General features: G+C 47.6%; 1 protein-coding gene across 10 annotated transcripts in view; it reads left to right on the top strand.

Annotated features, from left to right (window-relative positions):
- ADCK1 (aarF domain containing kinase 1) overlaps positions 1-13,100 on the top strand; it is an 86,058-nt gene extending 72,958 nt beyond the window's left edge. For all 10 annotated transcript variants that reach the window (XM_085317604.1, XM_085317607.1, XM_085317606.1 and 7 more), the window contains 4 exons: positions 5,702-5,851; positions 6,094-6,291; positions 8,959-9,152; positions 9,901-13,100. In XM_085317604.1, the coding sequence (XP_085173730.1) occupies positions 5,702-5,851; positions 6,094-6,291; positions 8,959-9,152; positions 9,901-10,072 (714 nt within the window). In that variant the 3' untranslated portion in view covers positions 10,073-13,100. The remainder of the gene's footprint in view (positions 1-5,701; positions 5,852-6,093; positions 6,292-8,958; positions 9,153-9,900) is intronic.
- The last annotated feature ends 10,324 nt before the right edge of the window (positions 13,101-23,424 follow it).

Below are 23,424 nucleotides of genomic sequence, written 5' to 3'. Positions count from 1 at the left end.
GTAATTAATATATGTAGCGGTATCATGTCCTTTCCTAAACTTTTCCTCTAGAAACATGAATTGCTTTTATGTCTGAATTATAGTAATAGTTTTATATTCACTATTACATCTAAGCCTCAGAGATATAACCTTCCTTTTTGTTTAAAGTCAACAACAGTCATCAACATTTATTTTTTCTCTTGTTTTAGAGGTATGTGAACAGATAAAAATACGCATAAATGCCTAGTGTGCAGCACAGCTCCATCTCTTACACTAAATAAATTTATTTTTATTCAAAAGTAAAGAATGCTTATGTGCTTATTTCATAAATCTCCCTAACATACCTTATATATGCTAACTAAATTATACAAAATACTTTTCTGTTTCTTGAGGAAGCCATAATGTCTAGTTTTAGTGAAATAACTACTGCAGATATTCCTCAAAACATTTTTTTATGTTTTATTTATATGTGCAGGCCAGGAAGTAGGCTACTATATTTGGCAGGCCTCCTTTCCCATCAGCAACTGTCATGCTCTTTGTGGGCCTCCACTCCAGAAAAAGGTTCAGCCCTTTCAGATCACTGCCCTTGTCAACCTTCCGGGAAAGCTGCATCACTAGGGATATCCCAAGGCTGCACACTGGGGAAGAAGGTAAATGTGGGTATGTCAGGGAAGGGAGAAGGGACAGGTATGTTCAGCCCATGGGTCTGAACAGGGCTGTGACCACTGCCTGCTTTCATGGCAATGTGGGCTGCAAAAGGCTACGGTCACAGATCTGTTCAGTAATCTGCCTGCTGGTGGTGACTCAGTAGGGGACACCCTCCCCGCATCTGGAGGCCTGAGGGCTTAGAGCCATACCATCAGGTACTATTATAGAGGTGGTGTAGATAACTCAATGAGAGGCACTTTTATAGGGTTGTAGGATGATTGAGTTTGGAAGGGACCTCAAGATATTTCCAGTCCAACCTCTTGCTCAAAGCAGGATCAACTGTGAGGTCAGACCAAGTCACTCAGGGCTTTATCCTGTCAAATCTTGAAAACATCGAAGGGTGTAGACTGCTCAACCTCTCTGAGAGACCTACTCCACTGTTTGACTTTCCTGGTGTGTGCCATTACGACAGCACAAAAGGATAGCCTGCTGTCTTTAAAGCAGTCTGTATCTTAGTGCTCCAGTATCAATAAACTTTCCTGGATTTAGCCATGACCAGCAAGTTTGCAAAACTGCTAACTGTTGTCTGGATTTGGGTTTAACTGGTATGAGCCAACATGTTTAAACTAAACTCTTCCCCAGTGCAAGCACAACAGGAGCTCTCACCCAGCATCCCACTTGCACTCAGAGCACAGGTATGTGCATAGGTTTTTCATGCTCTCTGAATCTCATCATATGTGCTCCCGGCAGGGAGAGCCTTACCTCGAGAACCAGGAGATGTGCAGGGATGACCATATAACCTGCAGTTGGCCTGGGCACAAAGGAGGATGTCTGTCTGTATGCTGGGCATAGATAGCACCTCCCCATCACAGGTATCACCACCTCGTTACGAATACTCACAGAATCACACAATCGGTAATGTTGGAGGGTAGCTCTGGAGATCATCTATTTCAACCCCCCTGCTCAAGCAGGGTCACCTAGAGCATGTTAGACAGGGTTGCATCCAGGTGGGTTTTGAATATCTCCAGAGAAGGAGACTCCACAACCTCTCTGGGCATACTGTTCCAGTGCTCTGTCACTCTCACAGTGAAGAAATTCCTCCTAACATTCAGGTGGAACTTCGTGTGGTTCAGTTTGTGCCCATTGCCTCTTGTCCTGTTGTATGGGACTATTGAAAAGAGTTTAGCCCCATCCCCTTGACACCCTCCCTTTAGGTACTTATACACATAGATGAGATTCCCCCCTCAGTCTTTTCTTCTGCAGGCTAAATTGGCCTGCCTCTCACAGTCATTCCTCATAGGGCAGATGCTCCAGCCCTCTGATCATCTTTGTAGCCCTGCACTGGACTCTCTCCAGTAGCTCCATGTCTGCATGTCTCTCTTGTTCTGGGGAGCTCAGAACTGTATGCAGTACTCGAGATGAGGCCTCCCCAGGGCTGAGTAGAGGGGCAGGATCACCTCCCTCGACCTGCTGGCAGCACTCTTCCTAATGCACCCCAGGATACCATTGGCCTTCCTGGCCACAAGGGCCCATTGCTGGCTCATGGTCAACTTGCTGTCCACCAGCACTCCCAGGTCCTTCTCTGCAGAGCTGCTTTCCAGCGGGTCTGCCCCCAGCGTGTACTGGAGCCTAGGGTTATTTTTCCCTGGGTGCAGGACCCTGCACTTGTCCTTATTGAACTTCAAGAGGTTCCTCTCCGCCCAGCTCTCTAGTGTGTCCAGGTCTCTCTGGCAGCACAGCCTTCTGGGGTATCAACCACTCCTCCCAGCTTGCCATCATCGGCAAACTTGCTGAGGAGGCACTCTGTCTCTTCATCCAGGTCATTGATATTATTCATCAATAACCTAGAATAACCTGGTTGAACAGGATGGGATCCAGTACTGAGCCCTGGGGAACTCCACTAGTCATGGGCCTCCAACAAGACTCTGCATCACTGATGACAACCCTCTGAGCTCTGTCTTCCAGCCAGTTCTCAACCCACCTCACTCTCCACTTGTCCAACCCCCACTTCCTGAGCTTGCCTAGGAGGATGTTATGGGAAACAGTGTCAAAAGCCTTGCTGAAGTCAAGGTACACAATGTCCACTGCTCTTCCCTCATCTATTCAGTCAGTCATTCTGTAACAGAAGGCTATCAGATTGGTTAGGCATGATTTCCCCTTGCTGAATCCATAATGGCTACTTCTACTCACCTTCTTTTCTTCCAAATGCTTGGAGATGACATCCAGGATGAGCTGTTCCATCACCTTTCCAGGGATGGAAGTGAGGCTGACCAGCCTGTCATTGCCTGGGTCCTCTTTCTTACCCCTTTGAAAGACTGGAGTGACAGTAGCTTTCTTCCATTCCTCAGGCACCTCTCCAGTTCTCCATGGCATTTCAAAAATAATGGAAAGCAACTTTGCAACAACGGCTGCCCTCAGCACTCATGGGTACATCCCATCAGGGCCTGTGGTTTTGTGGATGTCAGGCTTCCCCAGAAGATCTCTAATCTTATCCTCCTCAACCAAAGGAAAGTCTTCCTTTCTCTAGACTTTTTTCTTGTCTCCAGGCTCTGGGATTGTTGAGGGCTGCCCTTAGCAGTGAAGACTGAAGCAGAGAAGGCATTCAGTAACTCTGCCTTCTCTGTATCCTTCGTCAGCAGGACCCCCGCCCCATTCAGTAGCGGACCCACATTTTCCCCAGTTGTCTTCTTGCTGATTCATCTTACTGATGAATACGTTTACATCTCTGCAAGTGCTTTCTGCCTGGCCCTTATGTGTTCACACTCCCAGCAGGCAGATGGAGTGCTCTGTGGGTATCGTGCTACTGGTGGGAAGGGACATTGTTGTGTTGTGAGCCACCCCCAACCTACACAGTTCCCCAGAGTATCCTTATTGTAGCTCCTCACAGCACTTGGAGTAGAAGGTGGACCATCCGCCACAGACAAAACTCCTGGAACTAGAACTCCTCCCTTTCTCACTGAAAAACTCTCTCTCTCCTTTTTCATTGTGTTTATCAGCTCCACTCTGGCCCATAGCCCCCTATTAATTGAGACTGGGGTCTGAGGTGCCAGTATGTTTCTATACAGCCATACAGTATATTTCTATACAGCTATACAGTATATTTCTATACAGCCAGTATATTTCAGGCTGGATATCTCCCTGCCCTAAGCTCTGCTGATGTGTCCCAGATTCTGCCCAAGTCCTCATGCTCAGTAATTCTTTGTTCTTCCAGATTCCTGGAGGACAAGACAGCTGGAGGTTCAGGGCAAAATGCACTTTGCTCATTGTGAGCACAGGTTCTGCAGTTGATGCTATGGTCTATCATGACATCGAAGTCCATTTCTCCTGGTTTTCAGGTCCCTTCCCTGGTTGGCTGTGTAAATGAGGGACTGACTCAAAATGGACTATCTGGTACATCCTTGGATTGTCAGCGAGGGCTACTTAGCTCTTCTAGGACCTCACCATTCCTGGTACTTTGGTCCTCTTCAATTTCACAGCTAAACTAGGTTGATCTAGGAGACCTGCTTCAGTCATTGCTCCAGTGATCTCTGTTGGTTATTCAGGAGGGAACGCATTTCCCCCTCAGTCAGTACTTATAATGCCTGTATGGCATTAAGGGAACTGCATTACAGGAGACCACAGGGCTGTGCTACACTGCCCGTGTGGGTGATTCAGCATGGGAGCAGCATTCCCTATGATTTAGTAGTGGCTTAAGGTCCTACCTAGAGGGACGAATGGCTGACCCAAGTGGTCTTACGGCTGACCCAAGTGGTCTTATAGCTCTCCCTGTTGCTGTGCAGCAGGAAGGATTCCAATTCCTCCTTCTCATTTGTAGCAACTTCGGACACTTTCATAAGAATGCGTGTTTTCTGGCCTATTTTCAACTGTTCTCATGTCCTCTTGGAGGTTCAGCTGAATATGGGACTCTTCATGCCCTGTCCTAACATAACATAACATGTCCAGTAGTGTTCTGTGGCTTCTTAAACAACTGTCTTGCTTCTCTCAGAAGTGACTGCATTTCAGAGGTAGGTAAAGCAAGCTCATCCCCATTTGTCTGTTCTTCTGCAGGACATGCTGTCTTTAGTATCCCCATTACCTGTTTCACCACCTCTGCTTATGGGGAGGGTTGCCTGTTTGCTGCTTACACTGTGTGACTAATGACATGACTAGGATAATTTATCACTGTGGACTTTTAATTGCTTGTTCAGCACTCTGCTGTGGATCACCATGTTGCTCTCTGAAGGCGAGGAGAGATAGGAATGGGATGTCAGACTGCAGTGTTAGTGCATGCTCTCAAAAATCGTGGTCCTGTGGATGCTTGCTTGCTGATAGGAGGTTTTTAACTTTAATAAAATCTCCATATGATAAGGAGTTGGTAGCATGGAGGAACACAGCAATGACAGGATGATATAAATGGCCTTTCAGTGCCACTTCATCTTCACATACCTCATAGTTCAAGGGATTAGCAAGGGATTGAGCAAAGAAGGGGGGAATATCGGGGACAGGAGAATGGAGGAAGGGGAGGGAACCCATGTTCATTCTGGTAAGCAGGAGACAGACTGTGTCTCCTGCCACCCCTTCTCTGCTGGGCTCTGCTGTCATCTGCAGATGGAAACACCTGAGTCTGTCCCTGAGTGGCATCTCACCCTCCACAGCAGCTCTTCCCACACCTACTCCATGAATGTCTGTCTGTTCCTACCTGCCCCTACCTGCCAGAGAATATCCTTACCTGCTCTAGAAACACTACCACCTTTCCCCTAATTTTTTTCCTCATTACCAGACACATCTATTCTTCCCCACGGGGATTTTCTTCTTCATTTGCCAGGCAAGTGTTCTTAAATACTCCCTGACCCTATAAACATTTTCATACCCCCTACGCAGACACCTTGCAGAATTCCCTGAAGGATGCTGTGGTAGATGCCAGTAACTAGCCCACGCATTTGTCAGCATGAGGGGATGCAAGAACTTTGCCTGGGACTATCAGCATGTGCTGGCCCCTTGCTTCCCTCAGTATCAACATGTGGGGGCTGCCTCCCCTCCTGGCAGGTGCCCTGCTGTAGGAGCCTCTCACACACTGCCACCTTCCTCCTCACAGATCTCTCGCAATCTGGGGAAGCTCTACAGTGAAATGATCTTTGTGAATGGCTTTGTGCACTGTGACCCACACCCAGGCAATGTGCTGGTGAAGAAGTGCCCAGCCTCTGGCAAGGCCCATATTATCCTCCTGGACCATGGCCTCTACCAGGTATGTGATTATGGGGGGCTTCTAGGGCCTGTGGGGCTGCCAGTGGATATCAGGCTGGAAGCCCAGGTGCAGCTTTGACTCATGAAGCCCATACAAATGATTTTTTCCTATTACTACCATTACCCTCCCAGGGAATTTCCTGACTGCAAAATGAGGTACATGGAGCAGCTTTGGGGTGCAGGGCTTTCTCCCCTGGTCCCTTGTCCTCCATGGACTTTCATTGGCCATATCTCTCTCCCCAGGTGCTGAGTGAGTCATTCCGCATGGACTACTGTCGTCTTTGGCAGGCCCTCATTAAAGCTGATATGAAGAGGGTACAGAAGTACAGCCAGCAGCTCGGGGCAGGGGATTTGTACCCTCTCTTTGCCTGCATGCTCACTGCCAGGTCCTGGGAGTCTATCAACAGGGGCATTGACCAGTCGCCAGTTTCAGCCAGTGAGGTAGGTCCTGTGTGCCCTTCCTTATCCCGTGGTACCTTTCCATTTTGTAACCACTTGCATCACTGATACTGCTGTGATGTTGGGCAGCTCTGTAGGAAAGTCTGCACTGATGACTGAGCTAGAGATAGCCAGGCAACCTTCTGCAATGTGTTTTATGGTGGCTGAACTTAATTTCCCAGTTTTACTTGTCGTGAGTTGCTTAAATTTTGAGTATTTTGATGGCTGAGTGTTAACCAGTTCTGGCAGAGGAAACATTTGTAAATCAACCCTTTTTTGAAAATAAAAGTGTTCAATGTAGCTGTGCTGGGAACCAATAAGGAGGGTAAGGAGAGGAAGGAGAGGCATAAAGGCTTGATGGGAAGACATGAGAAGGATAATACACTATCACTATTCATGTAAATGATTATCAGCACTGATACATATTCCTAAAAATCCTTGGAAATTGCCTCCCAATTAGAAACTCCATTAACTTGGAGTCAAGGTTGCTTAACTGCAGATTCTGTCAACTCAATCACTACAAGTCTAGGAAACTGCCACTTAAATTTTCTCCCCCTTTTCTATTCACACATGCTGGGATCCTTCTCACACCTCCTAGTGCTTTTGGCACACTACCTTAAAAATAGTAGCAGCTCCATCAGCCATGGTATTTGTAGAGATCATCATGTAATGATGTGATTAAGTAAATGGGCCAGTGTTTGTGGCAAAAAACACGTTGTATCCTATGATTTGTTTTTATCTGGGTGCAGAGAAAGCTAGGGCAAGTCTGGAAAAGGACAGGCAATTCTCAAATCTGCTAAAGACTGCAGCAGACAAGCAATAAATAATAGGCTTAAAATTCAGCTAAGGAGATTTGGGTAAATGTGAGAAAAGCAGTATGTAATGGCAAAGCTAGTGAAACACTGGCATGTCTTGGGAGGATGTGGGTCACATCAGCAGGGAGTTTTAGAAGCAGACTAGACAAATATGTATGAGGATGGCCATAGATGTAGTGGTTCCTGCTGTGGGGCAAGGCCAGGCAGCTGACTGCTGCGGATGGCTGCTAGCCTTATCTTCTTTTATCATAGTGTTTTACTGCATCTTGCAGCAGTTTCTGCTATTGCAGCCAAAGGACTTTTCTCATGTCCTGTGGCATAGTTCATTTCTTTGCCTGGCTTCATCCTTGACAAAAAATTACAGTTCTGATGACAGATGATGTGGTTGTTTTGTGATGTGGATGAACAGCTGGAACTAAAAATAGAAAGGAAAGAAATAGGAAAGAAAATGAGAGATCACCTACATGTGCAAAATAAAATAGCCCCTACAGTGATGCTAGTTAGGAAAAAGGAAAAACAATCTCAGGGAAAAATTTTCTGCCGTCAGACAATGGAATAGCATTTAGGAGAGCTTCTAGTTGAAGCTTTGTGCATTTGGTTAGTATTGGAGGCAGGCATGGGGATCCATATATTACCATCAAAGCAACTAGGATGCCGTGTGAACTGTGTACATCTCTAACCATCACGAGCTGTACAGTAGATTTGTACAGCCCATTGGTCTGTTCCTGTATAATAAATCTTAAGTTCATAAAGCATGTGTGTTAGATCCTCTATCATGAAATATAAGACTGCCTTCCTTTTAGAGAAAGTCATATGTACTGCCCTCTGCATGTGTCCTACGGGATTCTGGAGTGTTCAAATGTTCCAGAGACTTTCATTTAGATTCTCTAATGTCATGGTGTCTGTGCATTCACTGGAATGCTGGGTGAACTTTCAGATCTAAAAAGAGGCAGAAGACCTCTCTGAGATCTGTCTGTCTTCCATGCTGCTTGTCTTTCAAGGGAAGTCCATCTTAAGTGGCCGTGATCCTTGCCTGATGGTTGTCATAAGGCTTTGTGATCCTGGGCAGGAATCTTGCCTTGAGCAGGGTGTTTGTTGGAAACTAGGAGACTAAAGAGTGTGAAGGATTGCTCTGCATGTCCTTGATCTTGCGCTCTTTCCTTGACCATCTGCTATTGACTGTTGCCAGACAGATACAGTACTAGATGGACTTAATCTGACTTAGTGTGACAGCTCTGTGAATTTCCGGGTTAGCATGAAAGTATGCATGACGTTTTCTCACACCTGTTGAGTGTGTTGCCAACAGAGGACTAGACAAGACCTTGGAAACAGCTTTCTTAGTATAACATGAAGCCATCAATTGCATGGAATGGCAAACCATGAGTGACAAGGAGCTTCCTGGCTGGCTTTGCGGCTTTCCCCCACCTTCCTAATCAGTCCTGTGATACCTGCAGCTCTTTCAGCTTTTGGATTGGTGAGGCTAAGCTGTCTCAAAGCCGCAAGGGCAGTAATGATGCCTAATTGCTGTGTGCTGCTTGRGGCCAAGAACTGAGAGAGCAGCAAGTGCCCTGTTGTCCTGAGAGGTTATTCATCCTGCCAGTGAGGCGAAGGTCCTTATCCTACTGAAGGGTTGATGGAATATGGCAAGAATGAGCTGTGCTTGTGCTGTGAGTGCTTGGGATAGCCTGGTGCCTGCAACAAAACAACAGGAAGAGCTTTTTAGCTTCTGGCCTGCAGTCGTGGTCTGGCAAAACACTTCTGCCAAATCTCAGTGACATCTGGATGTGGGTTTCCAATACTCTCTCAACCTCTCTCTCTTCTCTCCCTGATATGTCCATGACCTGGCTGGCTACAGGACATGGAAATCCGGTCCAATGCTGCTGCTTACCTACCCCAGATCACTCAGCTCCTCAACAACATCCCCCGCCAGATGCTGCTGCTGCTGAAGACCAATGACTTGTTACGGGGGATTGAGTCAGCCCTGCACACACGGGCCAGTGCCAGCTCCTTTCTCAACATGTCTCGCTGCTGCATCAGAGCTGTCTCCACGTGAGTTTCTTCCCTGGGCACCAGCGGTTTAACTTGGATCTTGACCTCCTACCCTTGGCTATGGATCTCCCCATGTCTGCCAGATCCTATCCCTTCTCGTTTATGTATCTCATCCTCTTTCTGCACTCTCTCTGCTCTCATCAGCCTCTTCTCAGGAGCAGTCTCTCATCTGGGGCTGAGGACATGGGTGGTGTTAGAAACCTGAGGATAATGTTTTGAGTTTGGCCCTGTAACTCTCTCCAGAAGGGGGGAAGGGGCTTCCTGCTTATTATTGGTATCACTACTGGTAAGTACTTGCAGGTAGGAAAGATCTGCTGGTTCATGGCTACCTGTTCCTGCAGCCTGATCTAGGGATCAGTGCTGATTGTGACACTTAAAATCCAGGAACAGGAACAAGGCAACTGATTTTTCATCTGTAGATCTGATCCCTTCTCATTCTTGTAAGTCAGTTCACTTCCACTGCCTCAAATTCTTGCAGGCCAACTGCATGGTGGGAAGAGAACTAGGATTCCACATGAGCAGGCTGTTTCTTCTACCAGATTTATGCTAAGAAGGCAGTCCCCAGCTCCTCAGGAATATTTGCTTGGAGGAAATCTCTACTCCCTGGAGTCACCACTGCTGATGATCCTCCAGAAGTGGGATGGTCCCCTCCCCATAGGGAGGTTTTGTTGTACTGAAGATGTAGGACAGGCCTCCTTCCTGCCAGACTCCATGCTGCTGCATTTAATGCCACTGTTTTTCATTCTAGGTATCAGAGGAGCAAGAGTCACTCGCTTTACAGAAGGACCCAGATCTCACTCACAGAAACCCTGAGCCTATGGCAGATCAACTTGTATGAACTCTTCCTGTGGCTGAAGGGATCCCATCTGGGGAACTGGGTCATTGCTCTCCTGAGCCGGATGCACCATTCCACGTACTGATGTGAACTGGTGGGAGAGGCCTGGGTGCTTACTCTCTCCTGCTCTCCATGACACATTTGCCTTTCTGACTGTTTCTGTCTATTCCATGGGCTATTTCTGTGTCTTGTTCCTTGTAACATGCTGCACTGCTCCTGCCTGTTACATCATTAGCTTTCTCTGTAGCAGTGAGAGCTGGAGCTAGGTGCCAGGGCTCTGTGGGTTTTGTGCTTTAGGAAAGGGAAGGGGGAATATGGTATGCTGGGAAGGGCAGGAGAATTGATGGCCTCTCTGTTCCCCATCTGCATAGGACCCTACTAGCAAATTTCAATGGGACTGCACAGGAAACAAAAACCTTTCCTGAGTTTTTTTTTGAATCATCCTACAAAATTTTAGAGAATCACAGACTTGCCTAGAATGCTCCAAAATATTTCACAGCCCCTCAAAAGGAGCTAAGTCCTTTTAAAATCCAGTAGGGTTTGTGTTAGTAATTTCAGAGTCTCTGTAGTCTGATTTCTGTTCAAGTGTGCAGAGAGTTCCTCAAAGGGGAGTATGACCTAGCGTAGAGCTGGCACTATCTGAATCACTTCCAGCGCTGGGGCAAAGACGAACCTAATGGTGAGAGCTGTGGACTGGGAGCCTGGCATTCTAGGTTCATCTGCAGTCCTGTCAGCAAGTGCCTCTGTGGTTTTGGACTTTCCCTGGCCTGTTTGCTCACAAATGAAATGGAGGAAAGGACAGTGGTCCTACCTCTTATCCAAAATTCAGAGAAGGCAGGAGGAATGCCAGCTTAGTGTTCTGAAGTTACTGATAATGTATCTGTACTTTACAGTGCTGCCACACAGCAAAATAAATGTGTTGCATCAAAGAGCTACAGGGGAGGGATGCTACAAGGTGATATTTTGGCCTCTAACCTCAGTCTCATTTCCATTTCTCCGATGAGTGAGCAATGTCAGGCAGTGCTGTTAACTCTTTACAATCCAAATGAAATGCCACCTCAGTCCTTCCTCTGCTCAAGAGGTTTGTTCCACACTCAGATCCTCCGGTGCTGTGTCAGGCATGTTTTGGAATGTGGTGATGGAGCTGGTGTTATTTTGCTGGGGTGAGGCACCGCTCCTTGCTACACAGATCCAGTGCCGAGCCTGCCTCCTGCCTGCCTGCAGGAGCATGCTGCAGCCCGTCCGTGAAACGTCACCATCCCCATGCTGTGCACTGAGCATTTTGTCTCATCACTGCCCATGACATTTCACTGCTTCTGCTTCAGATGAAAACCTGCCACTTGCTCAGTGGTGCATGTGACAGGTCTGATGGCTCTGACTCTGCAGTACATGGTGAGTGTCAGAAAGTCTCATCCAGAGGCTTCCCTTTTGCCAGGCATACCTCAGATCTTAGGAGATGTCCCAGCTCCTTGCGAGGATTCCTGTAACCAGCAAGGGTGGATGGAGGTAACTGCTCAGATCATTTCAGCCTTTCTCAGAAACTGTAGTGGTGAATGGAGACTCTCATGCTGGGCATGAAGGATAGGATGGGAACTTGCCTTCACTTTCAGCAGGCTTACTAAGCTGAGGGTCATTAGTGCCCGAGTGTAAGCCATGAGAATGCATTTTCCCAGTTTGCCCAGAAGTGTGAACCCACCTTGGAGAGTCTGTATTTGCATAGGAAGAGAGGCAGGACATAGAAGTGTGGGTGAGTGCATGTGTCAGTCCTTCATGATGAGCTGATTCTCTTTCTGACTGTGTGGGAAAGAAAGGATGTAATCCAGAAAAATACATGACTGCCAGTGTCATTGGATATGAATGAGTCAGTGATTCCAGAAGTGTCCTTGCTTGTGGCAGGGATTCCGTATGTGTGTGCACAACCCTGTGGCTTAGGACTGCCTAGAAAGGGTGGCTAATTGGTGGAGCTGTTGATGGAGAACTACTGAACATGAGTATTTGGTGTCCTGAGCAGACCAACTCCCTAACACCAGCATTAGCTTTCTGAGCCCTTTCTGTGATGGGGGCAGAACCTGAAACAATGCCCTCTTTTGTCTTTGTTAAGAGCAAAATAAGCCCAGGTAAGACCACATGTCTTGGCAGAGCCTGTCCCCAACCAGTGCAAAGACAGGTCAGCGATTCCCCCTCTCCCCCATCCCTCCCCATTTCTGGGCTGTGTGAGAGCATCTAGAAATGGAGTGGGAGTAATTGCAGTGGTGACAAAGAATCACAGGGACCCTGGAATACTGGTCCTACAGCCTATATATGAGAAGTCTTTGCTCATATGAGCGGTCTCACTGAATCAGTGCCTTGCTTAGCCAATTACAGCCTGTAGGCTAGCCGCTAGGGGTGGACCTGTCTCATTCTCTCCACAGGTAGAGAGATCTGCTTGTAAGGTGGCTAGGTGCACACAGTGAAGTCCAGGAGACCCTCTTGCAATGGTCACTGACTGCATGACCCCTTGTAGCTGCCCCTACAGATGCCTTTGTGGTTTCCTGCAGACACATCTGGACAGACTGTCTGGAGCACTGTCTGGGTCTCTCAAACAGTTGTGCGTGAAAGCTTATCTCTCAACATCTACTCATACTGCCTAATTTCCAGAGGATCCTGTGTGGTGAAGAGGTTCCCCAAAACTGATGTTTGCATTAACCACTGATTTTATTGCCTGTGGCCTGCTCTCAGACAAGCCTGTGCTTTCACACCACCTAAAACCAGCCATGCGATTGCTAATCACGCTGCCTGAGAAAGATGCTAACACTGAACATCATAGAAGGGAACTAACTAACAGCCCCTCTGACTGTCATTTTTGGCATCATGCAGCAGATAGAGAGCAGGGTGTGTTTGAAGGAGCTTTGTCTATTAGCATTAGACTCAGTCAGATGACTGTGTGTTTCAGTATTAGCAGCGGGACTCTTCAGCCAGTTTTGCTGAGCCATCACCCTTCCCATAGCCAATTGATGAGGGTTTGCCTGAGGAAAGAGCAAGCAAACACCTGGAGTTTAATCCTTTAACATTTCTGTCTTGTCTTTTTGCTGAAAGCTCTCAAAGGTGAATGTGTTAAAAGGGTTTTGAAAAGACACCTCCTCATCCCATTTTGTGGTTGTCAAACATGGGTAACCTGGATCAGCTCTATGCATTTGGCCTCACCTTTCCATAATCTGAATTTATTGATGTTTCCATCACCAGCAGACAGCCTCTGCTGCCCTGCTTGCAGTTAGCACATGGGCTATTCTCTACTGGGGTTCAGGTGTGAAGGAACTGAAATTTCACAGTGCTCCCTGTTTAGTGCAGGCACCAACAATTTACCTTGAAGCAAACTCTTGAGCCCACAAACTCCTCAGTACTTGCAAGTGTGGTGTTAGAGCTGGAGCCAGAGATGCAAAGCTGATGGGCAACTCCTAGGTCCTCTAATATGAAATATTAAGTTGTGGCCTCATAGAATGTCCTGTGCTAAAGGCAGTGCTCTCAGAATTGTTGAGAAGATAGCAGTCATTTCATCTAGCATTTAAAAGTTTACCATTGTTAAGTTGGGTGGAAGCAGGAAATGGAACCAGGGGTGGGGGATGATGTTGCTATGCAATACTGCAAAAACATTTAGGTCACGAACAGGTTTTTTTTTTTCATATCCAGCTGAAGAAAAAGCGAGAGAGAGCATTAGTTGTGGCAAAACACCACCTAACAAACACATCCAGTGAACTTTAATGATGACAAGTGAGTGGCATGTAGTTTTGCAGGTTAAGGCTGTGTGGTGCCCTCTGCCATCCAACAGGGGTGTGTGAATGTTGTGCAGTCACAGCTTTCCAGATGAATCACTCCCTGGTTCTCATGGCAAGATACTGTGGCCAGAACACAGCTGGACCAAATCCAAAGTCATTCCCCTCCTAAATGACCCCACCTTGGGTAGTCAATGCCACCTTCCAATCTCTCTGTTGGCCAGTCTCTTCCACCCCTCACTACCACTCCTCTTGCTGCACTCCCAGCATTGCTCTCTCCCCTGTTCCCTGAGCTTAAGGGGTACAGGCGAGCTGCTTGGTCCTGGGAGCTACCAAGGCAGCGGCGCAGCATGTGGCAAGCTGTCCAGGACACATGCATATGGCTGAGATCTGGAAGGGCCCAGCCCTCAGGACAGCCATCTCTCCCTTTCCAGGCCCTGACCACCAGATAGCTAGAAATGGGCAGGAGGGAATTTCTTCCTCCTCCTTGGCGCCTCTAAGTACAAGAGGCTGGGGCTGACTCTGGCCTCTGCAGCCTGAGCTGTGGCCTTCTCCATCTCACCCCAGGGGATGTATTTGCCCTAGGTGATGGAGGGAGGCAAGTATTGCTGCTTTCTACCTCAAAAGGCACAGAGCAAACAAACAGATAGCACTGAGACAGAGGGGTGTGGGGTGGGGGCCATGGCCAGTCCTGGGCATGGGGATCTACTGGTGTTGCCAAGCTTGAAGGTGAGACGGATGCTTCAGAGGCCCCCACCATGCTGAGTAAATCCATGTCCACTTGGAGGCTGCTGATCCACTGATAGCTTACAGAGAGATGCTGAAAGGTCTAACAGGAGGGAGGGAAAAGGAGTAATTTGAGCCTGTGAGTTTATTCATCACCTCCCTTTTAATGTCTGCAGCAAACAGCAGAATGGCTGCTCTGTGGTCTGCACCAAAGAGCTGTCTCGCTGCTGATGCCCACAGGCCCAGCCTAAGGTCTCAATCACAGTAAGAGCACAGCAGCTCCCTGGGGACTCGTGGTGCCTCTGTGCTGCTACCCTTCAAAGCTGACCAGTGCCCATGAGGGTCCTGGCTTCTTGACACCTCAGCCAAGGCTGCAATGCTGCTGACTGCCTGGGCTGTGAAACCTCCCAGGGGGAGCTCCCTGGGCAGCCAGGGGTGTGCTGGGAGAGGCAGGACAGGGAAAGTCCAGTCACGAGTGTTGCTGCTGCATAAATATGCTTGTCATTTCTCTGCTGACAGTACCAGCCCATGGGCTAAGCCCTGCCTATGAGGGCTGGATTTGCAACTGTACAGCTCACCTCACCTCTGTGCGGGAGGTGCTGAAGGTGCTTACAGCTGATCAAATCAGTCACAAGCAAACTAAGCTGGGCTCCAAACAAGGCCACAGAGGTGTAGTGCTCCCACCATCATCCTCACTTCTATGTTGCTCCAGAAAATCCTGGGAGAGGCTGCCAGGCTGCTGACTTGCTGAGACGGGCCCCCTCCCCCCTTACTGCATATCTCTGTAGGCAAGCTACTGTGACTGCTCTGTGCTTACTGTCTCACCTTGTGCTATGTGAAGTGAGTCTGCTGCTTGGATCGCCAGTGCCTGTATGCTGCCAGCTGGAGGTAGTAAGGACCATTGTGCCACCATCATCTGTGAGGGGACTTAGCCTCAGCCACTTTGCTGCATCATGCATTACAATGGGTGAACAGTTAATAACAGTGTTGGCATTCAAGCCAGGCAGCAAACAGCTCTTTGAAGAGCAGCATGATGCTACATGTGCTCACAGCAGTTAATTTTCTTAGGGAGGGTTGGGGGTTTGGGGAGGTAGGGGAGGAGGGTTGAGGAAAGGAAAAACCAAAAGCACCTACCCTCCTTTCTGGAGTAAATACCAAATCCTGATGTGACCCTAAATTGATCTGTGATCATTAAATACTTGTGGATTGCTTTCCCTGCTTTGTTTTCACAGCTCTCCTAGACACCCTGGCAGGAGAGATGCTATCTCTGGCACAACAAAGGGTTCCCTCTTGCGCTCTCAGCCCCATGTGCCAGCTGTGGCATGCTGTTAGCTGAGGCACAGCCCTTCACAGGCCTTTCAGAGCCTTTTTTAGCTCTCTCTCTGTGGAGCTTTCATGTGGCTCTTTCCATCCCTCCTCCACGTGGGACTTGCTGGCATTTCCAGTTTTTTGTTCCAGTCAGTCAGTCAGCAGCTGTCACTCTGCTGGGGATGACGGGCTGTCAGATGCCGAGTGCCAGGCACACAGGTGGGTGCAGAAACATTGCCTGCTGTGACTCTCTTTAACATAGGCTTGCTGGGGGCTGCCGAAAGCGCTGCTTGTCTGCCAGGCTCACCAAGGAGGCCATGGGGCTCCCGCTAGCACAGGGCTGGCCCTCTTCCAGCCCTTTTCTGCATGTGAAGTGGTGGGGGCAGCAGGGAGATGCTGCCAGCCTACTTGTACAGGCCAGCTGCTCTCAGCACTGGCTGATGCCCTCCAGCTGCTTCCCAGGCAAGGAAGTTGTTATGTGGGTCGCACACAGATGGGGCAGGGTCACTGAGTGCTGAGTGGGGATTCCACAAGCCACACTCTTACCTCCTTCCACAGCCCTCCAGGGAAAGAAAATGCCCAGTGCTGTCCACTGCAAGATCTTACCGTCTCTGTCCTCCTGACTTAGAGGAATTGTCTGGACCTTTTTCTTGCTCAGCCTGTAACATACCTATGACTGTGCACAAAAAGCTTCCTTACTGATAATTTACAATATTCTGTTTCCTGTACAGCCACCTAACAGAAGATGTCATAGGTATCATATAGACATTACAGAAAGTATTATGGAGGAATGAGAAGTGTGAGCTAGCTCTTGTAACTAGAACCATTACAATGTAACACAGGTAAATAACCAAGTATTAGGGGAAGCAATTTGTACAGGTCGGAAAGGAATTGCTGTGTTGCAGACTGGTAGCTCCCTCTTAACTAATTACAGATAGGGTCATCCACAGTGATACAGAAGATGCTAAGACTTTGCCCATGCCTGTTAAAGAGTTGGACAGTGACGGCCTTATGTTAGGAATTAATTATCCTCCTGGAAAAAAAAGTATCCTTTCCAACCATCATATAGATAATATCAAAGTCCCCTAACTTCTTACTCCAGGAAGTATTGCTAGCACCTTTCTGCAGGGAAAAAAAAATGTACTAGTTGAGTAGCAGCCCTGCAGAAGAGCATGAGGGTTACAGTGGACACCAGGTAAACATGAGCTAGCAGTGTGCTCTCACTGGGACCAGTGGAAATCACATCCGGAGGAGTGGGGTGAGCAAGGCAAGTAACCTTCCTCTGCTCTGCTGGTGAGTCCACACCTGAGATACTGATCTGGCAAAGGCTGGCAAATATTTATAAGGAAGTTACTGAGACAATGGAGCCAAACTATTTCTTATAGTTGAAAATGTTTTAACAAGGGCCAGTGGCCACAAATTATGGCTTGGACAGTCAGATTAGACACACAGGAAAACTTCTTCACCAGAAGGGAAGTGCAGCACTAGGACATGTTGCCAGAGAGGGTGTTCATCCTAGGAGGTTTTCAAGACATGGCCAGGCTGAGCCATGGCTAAGCTGATTGAGAGTTAGTGATAGTTCTGCCTGGAGTAGGAGGTTGGACAAGGGACGTCCAGAGGCCCCTTCTAGTCAGCATGTCTATGATGCTGTAAAACCATGGCACAAAGCAGGGAAGGGCCTAGCTCAAAGCAGAACTATGGTTAGGATGAATTTGGATCTGAGTTTCTCTCTCCCAGACTTTCCTTATTGTGTCAATGTTTGCTCTTAGATACAAGATAATGCTGCTGCCCAGGCCTCATCTTTGTTTTTGAGGTAATGCACAGGCCAGTATTTGCAGACTGTTTGTTTGTTTTCAGAGCTTGGGCTGTGAGTGTTCATGTCCTGGCCAAAAGCCAGGCTGAGTAGTTAAACTGGTGGTTTTATGTGGTCAGCAGCCTCTCAGTGCCCTCCTGTCTAAAACACATATGTCACAGTGCTTTGTGTGAACAGGCACTGCACTTTTCCAGGATCCAGCTGTGAACACATTCCTTCACACTAAGGCTGCCTCAGGCTTTTAAATAGGGTACGTTCTGTTTACATGCAGTTGAAGGCTTCTTGAGAGCTAGAGGCATGTTAAGTGACCTTTGTATAATGAAAATCCAACCCTATAGAGAAAGCACTCAGCGTTTCCCTAGCTGAAGGCATTCAGTACACGTTGTGTGTTTTCTGGACTTTCTTGGAAAGTTACAACTAATTCTCCGTGGTTCAGGGATCCAAGTCTCTCTTAATCTTCAGGGATCGCTGTGGTGCACTCACTGTCAGCTATACTTGTTAAAGCCCTGAAAGCTGCAGCTAAGGCAAAATATGATTGTGCACTTAATTGTGCTTCTCCTGTTGAATTTGTGACACATTCAGTCAGCACCAGCCTCCCAGTGGAGTCTCAGTACAGCTCAGGATTATATTTTCAAAGGGTAATGGGCCTTTATGGGTTGGCTTGTGTATCCTGGAGAGCCTCCCTCTGTTTGCAATCCTCCCTGACACTTTAGATCAGTAATCATGTTGGATCACTAGCTGTTGTCTTTGTACATTGTGCCTCTTGACCTGATTTGCTGTAAACCAAATACTTTAATTTCTGGTGTTTCGGTAAATAGTGTTCGTTCAAACTGCAGGCACAGTACAGGCTAGGGAATGGCTTCAGTAATTTTGTTTTATTTTGTTTTATTTTCATTCTCTCATTTGATTGAGAGAATCATTGATTGAGAGATTTTTTTTTCTCTCTGAGGCCACTTTTCCCTATTCTGATAAGATGAGTATTGGTAACCCCCCCCAAAAGCCCCTTCCTGTAGCTGGAGCACTGCAAAGAAGGGAACAAAAATTACGTCTAACATAACAGGGCATATCTGTATGTTCAAATGCATGTTACCTGCAGGTAGTTTGCAGCCCTGTGGTTCCAGGCTCAGCATGGATCTAAGCAAGCAATCAAATGTCTTTCTAGGGTGGCTGCCCTTGTGAGTTGTCTGCTGTGACACTTGGCCACAGGAACATGCTATCGTGTCAGCTAATAGTGCCTCTAACTTTAATAAAGCAAAGATGGAAGACATTGCTAAATGGTTGCTAATAAACAAAGTGACATGCATGAGGCCTAGAAATATAATATTGCTCTTAAAGAAAATATGAAAAATAGTAATCATGGCCATTGTTATTCCTGTCTTGTCCTTCACAGTGTTTGAACTATGCATCATGCTGATAAGGCTGAAAGGAGCACCCAGCAATACAAGATGCATATATCATTGGGAAGCTGGTTATGTGGCTACCCGTGCTGCGTTTCTTCTTTGCTGGGCCTGTGTTTGCTCCTCTGCATCATGAAACCATCAGATAAATCTGAACAGAACTAAAACATGAAAAGGCTGTCGATATAGACACCTTTAGTGGAAGATCAGTAGTGAAATAGCCATCTTGCATCAGAATGTGCAGGAACCTTAGTAATGAGGTGATGTGGGCTAGATATTTTTTTCTGGTGTATCAACACATCTAAAACACATTGGTGTGAGCCAGACAGAGCCATAGGGGAAGAGAGAGGGAGGAAAGCAGATTGTTTTGCACAGGGTAGAAAGTTAGTTAGAAGTGTCACACTACTGCTAATTTTGTGCAGCATGTTGAACAGTCAGTGCTACGGGGGTATAGCTCTGAAGAAATTATACTTGACTTTTCAATGTTGTTCCCAGAGAATATGACTTATTAAGCATGGAGAATGAAAGGAAGCATTGATAGTCTGTGTAAGGCCGTCCAACCCAGCCTGCACTGGTGAAGGGTTGCACCCTACGATTTATTCATCAGTCCTTGTCCAGCTTGATTTACAAGATTCATGCAACTACTTTCATTTGGAGTCTGCTCCATGGCCTCACTCCTAGCAGCTGCATCCCAGGTCCTCTGGCTGTGATTTCTGCTCTTTGCTGCTGGCATGCTCCCCGCTACATGCACTCCCCAAGCAGCTGGCTGGGCGAGGGCCAGGGTGAGCACCTGCATGTGGGCAAGGGACTGCAAAGGTGCTCCCTTGCCCTGTGGCATGGCTCTGGTAGGGCCTGAATTTCCCTATGGGCATGGGAGCAGGCAGAGCCACCATCAAGATGGCATGAGGGATGCCAACCCAGGTGGTGGTGGTAGCAGTGCTGAGTACAATATGTAAGCTTCCCACTCCATAGCCTGCCTTCTCCTGGGGAGGTAGAAAGGCTATTTGTTATTTTGTCCTGCCAAGGGAAATCACAATTATACATGTAAAAAGCATGCAGCAGATCACAACTGCTGGCTATTCTTGTTGGCATTTACCCCCTTCAAACAGTTAGAGGGCTACAGATGCTACAGCATGACTGTGGAAATGAAATGTTGTTAAACCTGGGGCATAAATCACATGCAGGCACCAGAGTGCTGAGCGAAGGCTGCCACTCGGGCTTAGCTCAGCCTCTGTGTTGTCTTCTGCCCAGGACTTTGCTCTGCTGGGCCATGCTGTAGCATGTCATACATCCCAGATGGCCCCTTGCAAATACACCCTGCTGCAGCTGCAGCAGCTGCTGAGCAGAGACCACAAAATGGCTCTCTGCCTCTTTGCCTCATGGATCAGCTCTCACAGGCTGGTCTGTGATTTTTGCAACCTCCCCCACCTCCAGCCATTGTGGGATGGATTGCAGGGGGAGAGGGGATGCCTCCTAGGAGGGAGGAATTTTGGACTGCAGTAGCTCCCATTGAGAAAACACAAGAAAAATGTTTAAAAAGGCCTGCAGGATGACCCAAAGCAAACTGTTGTCACGATGCTTCCTGAGAAGGTGACCTGATGTCACTGTGTCCTTCCAGGGTCACCTGTGGCTTCTTTGGCATCTGACCTAGCCTGACCAAAGCTTGCATTGGGCTCCTTGCCTGCAAGCAGGGACACATCGCCTCCCCTGGCCTTGGGGAGGCTGTTTTGGTGCTGCAGCCAACAGATAAATGTTGGAGATGGTAGTGATGGCTCTCCCAGGGCATGGTTAGGCTGCCTAGGTTGGTCATGAGCTAAAAATAATCAAGCTGCTTTCCAAATCTGAATTTGTGTGTAAGTATAGGGCAGCGAGTGCATGTGAGAGAGGATGAGGAAAAGGGGCTGCCATGGCTCAGCTCTGGCATCAGCAGCATGTCTGTCTGGAGTCACGGCAAGGAAACACACAAACAAAAATGGCAAAGTTTAGGGCTAACTCTGAAAAATCGGGCCAGCTTTTGGCCTGATTGCCAATATGCATATTGCTAATATGCAATAATTTGCATATTAGCTCTCATGCATCCCTCTTCCACTCTTTCCCATCTTGTTTTCATTCCAATGAACTGTTAGATGAAGGAAGGGAAAATGTGTCATCCCTGAACCCAACCAGGACTTGAGCGAAAGGACTATAGATGATTGTTGAGGGCTTCAGGGACATTTAATCAAAGAAAGAAGGTAGTTTGATCTGCCCACTGCTGAGAGAGCTCCAGGGAGGCCACCACAACCCTGGCCATTGAGCTCGGCCTTACAACACACACAGACCTAGGGCCCCCATTGAGGTCTGCTCAGCCCTGGGCACCTCACAGGCATCAAACAGGATGGGTGGCGTGATGTCTCATGGAAGATGCTTTCTTTCAGGGTGGGCTAATTACCCCCTTCTGTTGAGAACTTCTAACTCATGCCACATCTCTCCCTGTAATGCAGTTGGCTTCTGACTCTGGCCACCTCCCCCTCAGGCTGGCAGGCTCCCAGATCACCCAGTCTGCCCCTCTGAGCCAGCAACAAAGACAATTAAAGCACTGCCAAGTTAAATTAGTGCCGCCAATCTCCCTCACCCTTTCGCTGAAACACTTACCTGAAATTAGCAGCGTTCGGTGCTTTGCAGAGGTGAACACGATTGTGATTATGAATGCACTTCTTGTTTGTCTTTTCAGTGCTGAAATCCTGTCAGCGAGGAGAAGCGATAATAACATGCTATTAAGTTCTTTCTGGATAATGTAATTCAGGAGTCAGGAGGCAGTTTGGTCATTTATGCCTTTGAAAAGCTCAGAATAATTTTCAGTGTCATTATCTTCCATTTTAAAGAGCCTGTTTCCAATATCAATATTCAGAACCTCTCTCTTTACTGCCTCACATTTGTTTTTATGTTTTCTCCCACCTTTGTTCGCATTTTCTTTGGATTTTCAGGGATTTTGTTTTCGTTTCCAGTCATTCATATACACTGAAATACATATACCTGCCCAGCCCAATTTTGGTTTTGTAGTGGATTTGGGAACTCACTTGTATTTTGTTTAGCATTCCTAAACAGTAGGTGCTGAACCAGGTGCTTGTGATGCTGGAACGTGTGGATTTAGGCCTCCACTGAGAAGAGTGAATGGCGGATGTGGAGCGGAGTCTAGTAGGACATGAGCAGGATGGCAGGGCTAGCGACAGGCACGCTTCCCTCTCATGATGTTGGCAGGTGGGGAAAGCTGGAGAGGATGGGAGCCCCCTCCTGCTCTGGGATTAACAGAGAGCGGGAGCACTGCTGGGATTGGTGGGGTGCTGTGTGCCTCCAGACCCCATCTGCAGCCGCATGTCCGCCTTGCTGCCTCTCCATGCCTGTGAGTGCTGCTGGGCTGGGCCCATGCTTCTGTTCACAGGGAGTAAGGAGCAGGGCTGGGGGAGGCTCGGCTACTGTGGCATGAGCAGCTGCCCTGCTCTTGAGGCCTCTCTTCATCTTGCCAGATGCAGCCTCCCCATGAGTTATATGCAGAGCTTGATGTATCATTATGTTCTTTGCTCGAGTTTTTATCAAGTGTGTGCTCCAGTGTAAGCAGTTAATGGATATTTTTGTCCTGAAATTGCCCCCAGGAAAGGGAGCCCAGAGGCTTCTTAGCAGATGCAACTTCAACACCAGCTTACACTGCAGGCATGAAGACAAATGGCTATCTCCAAGTGAATGCAACAAAAATTACTACGAAAACTGGGGCAGGAAAACAATCTGGCTCCTCTCCTGCATGCACAGAGCACAACTGAAGAGGAGAATTTTATTAATTGGCAACAACCCCTGCAATGTCAGCCTTGCCATAAATTGGAAAACATGCTGGCCCTTCTGTTTTAGAACCATGAAGGTATACAACTCCTTCTGTTTTTTAATGTAGTGGCATTTCAGTGTGAATAAGAGGGATAATGCCCTCCATTTGTTGCCTTCTTTCTCCACAGGGAGATAGGGGTTCTCCCAAGTATAATACAGAAACTTTGCAGGGAGCAGGTAGGAGTCACATCCATCATTAATCTCATCTGTATTGTTCAGTAGCTTCTGAAATAACTGGCTGACACTCATGTCCAGCAAAGCCAGCAGTGGAGTTAGGATAAAACCTGGTGTGAGCTTATTTGCAGAGCAGGTGTGGGGCAACTTGCACAGAGAGCAGACTCATTGGCCTCTCTGTGCTGAGCAGATGCAGGAACATTAGCAATACCACACAGCTTCATTACTGGGGATGGTCCAGCGTTGTTAACATAGAAGATACAGTCTCCTTGGAACAGGTCTGAAGAGAAATGAGGATGCTCTTTTCTTGGTGAGGTGTGAAGAGGCCTTTCAAACACTTTTGTCTCTCAAGAACATTAACACACAGTTTAGTGCTGCCCAATAATGCCATGAAGGAAAGCCACATGATAGCAAACTG

The sequence above is a fragment of the Rhea americana genome, unplaced genomic scaffold (assembly GCF_003343005.1).
Source record: "Rhea americana isolate MKP2758 unplaced genomic scaffold, rheAme1 scaffold_5, whole genome shotgun sequence".
In the NCBI taxonomy this organism is placed as follows: Eukaryota; Metazoa; Chordata; class Aves; order Rheiformes; family Rheidae; genus Rhea; species Rhea americana.
The sequence above is the reverse complement of the archived record's forward strand: the minus strand, read 5'-3'. Positions and strand labels throughout refer to the sequence as shown.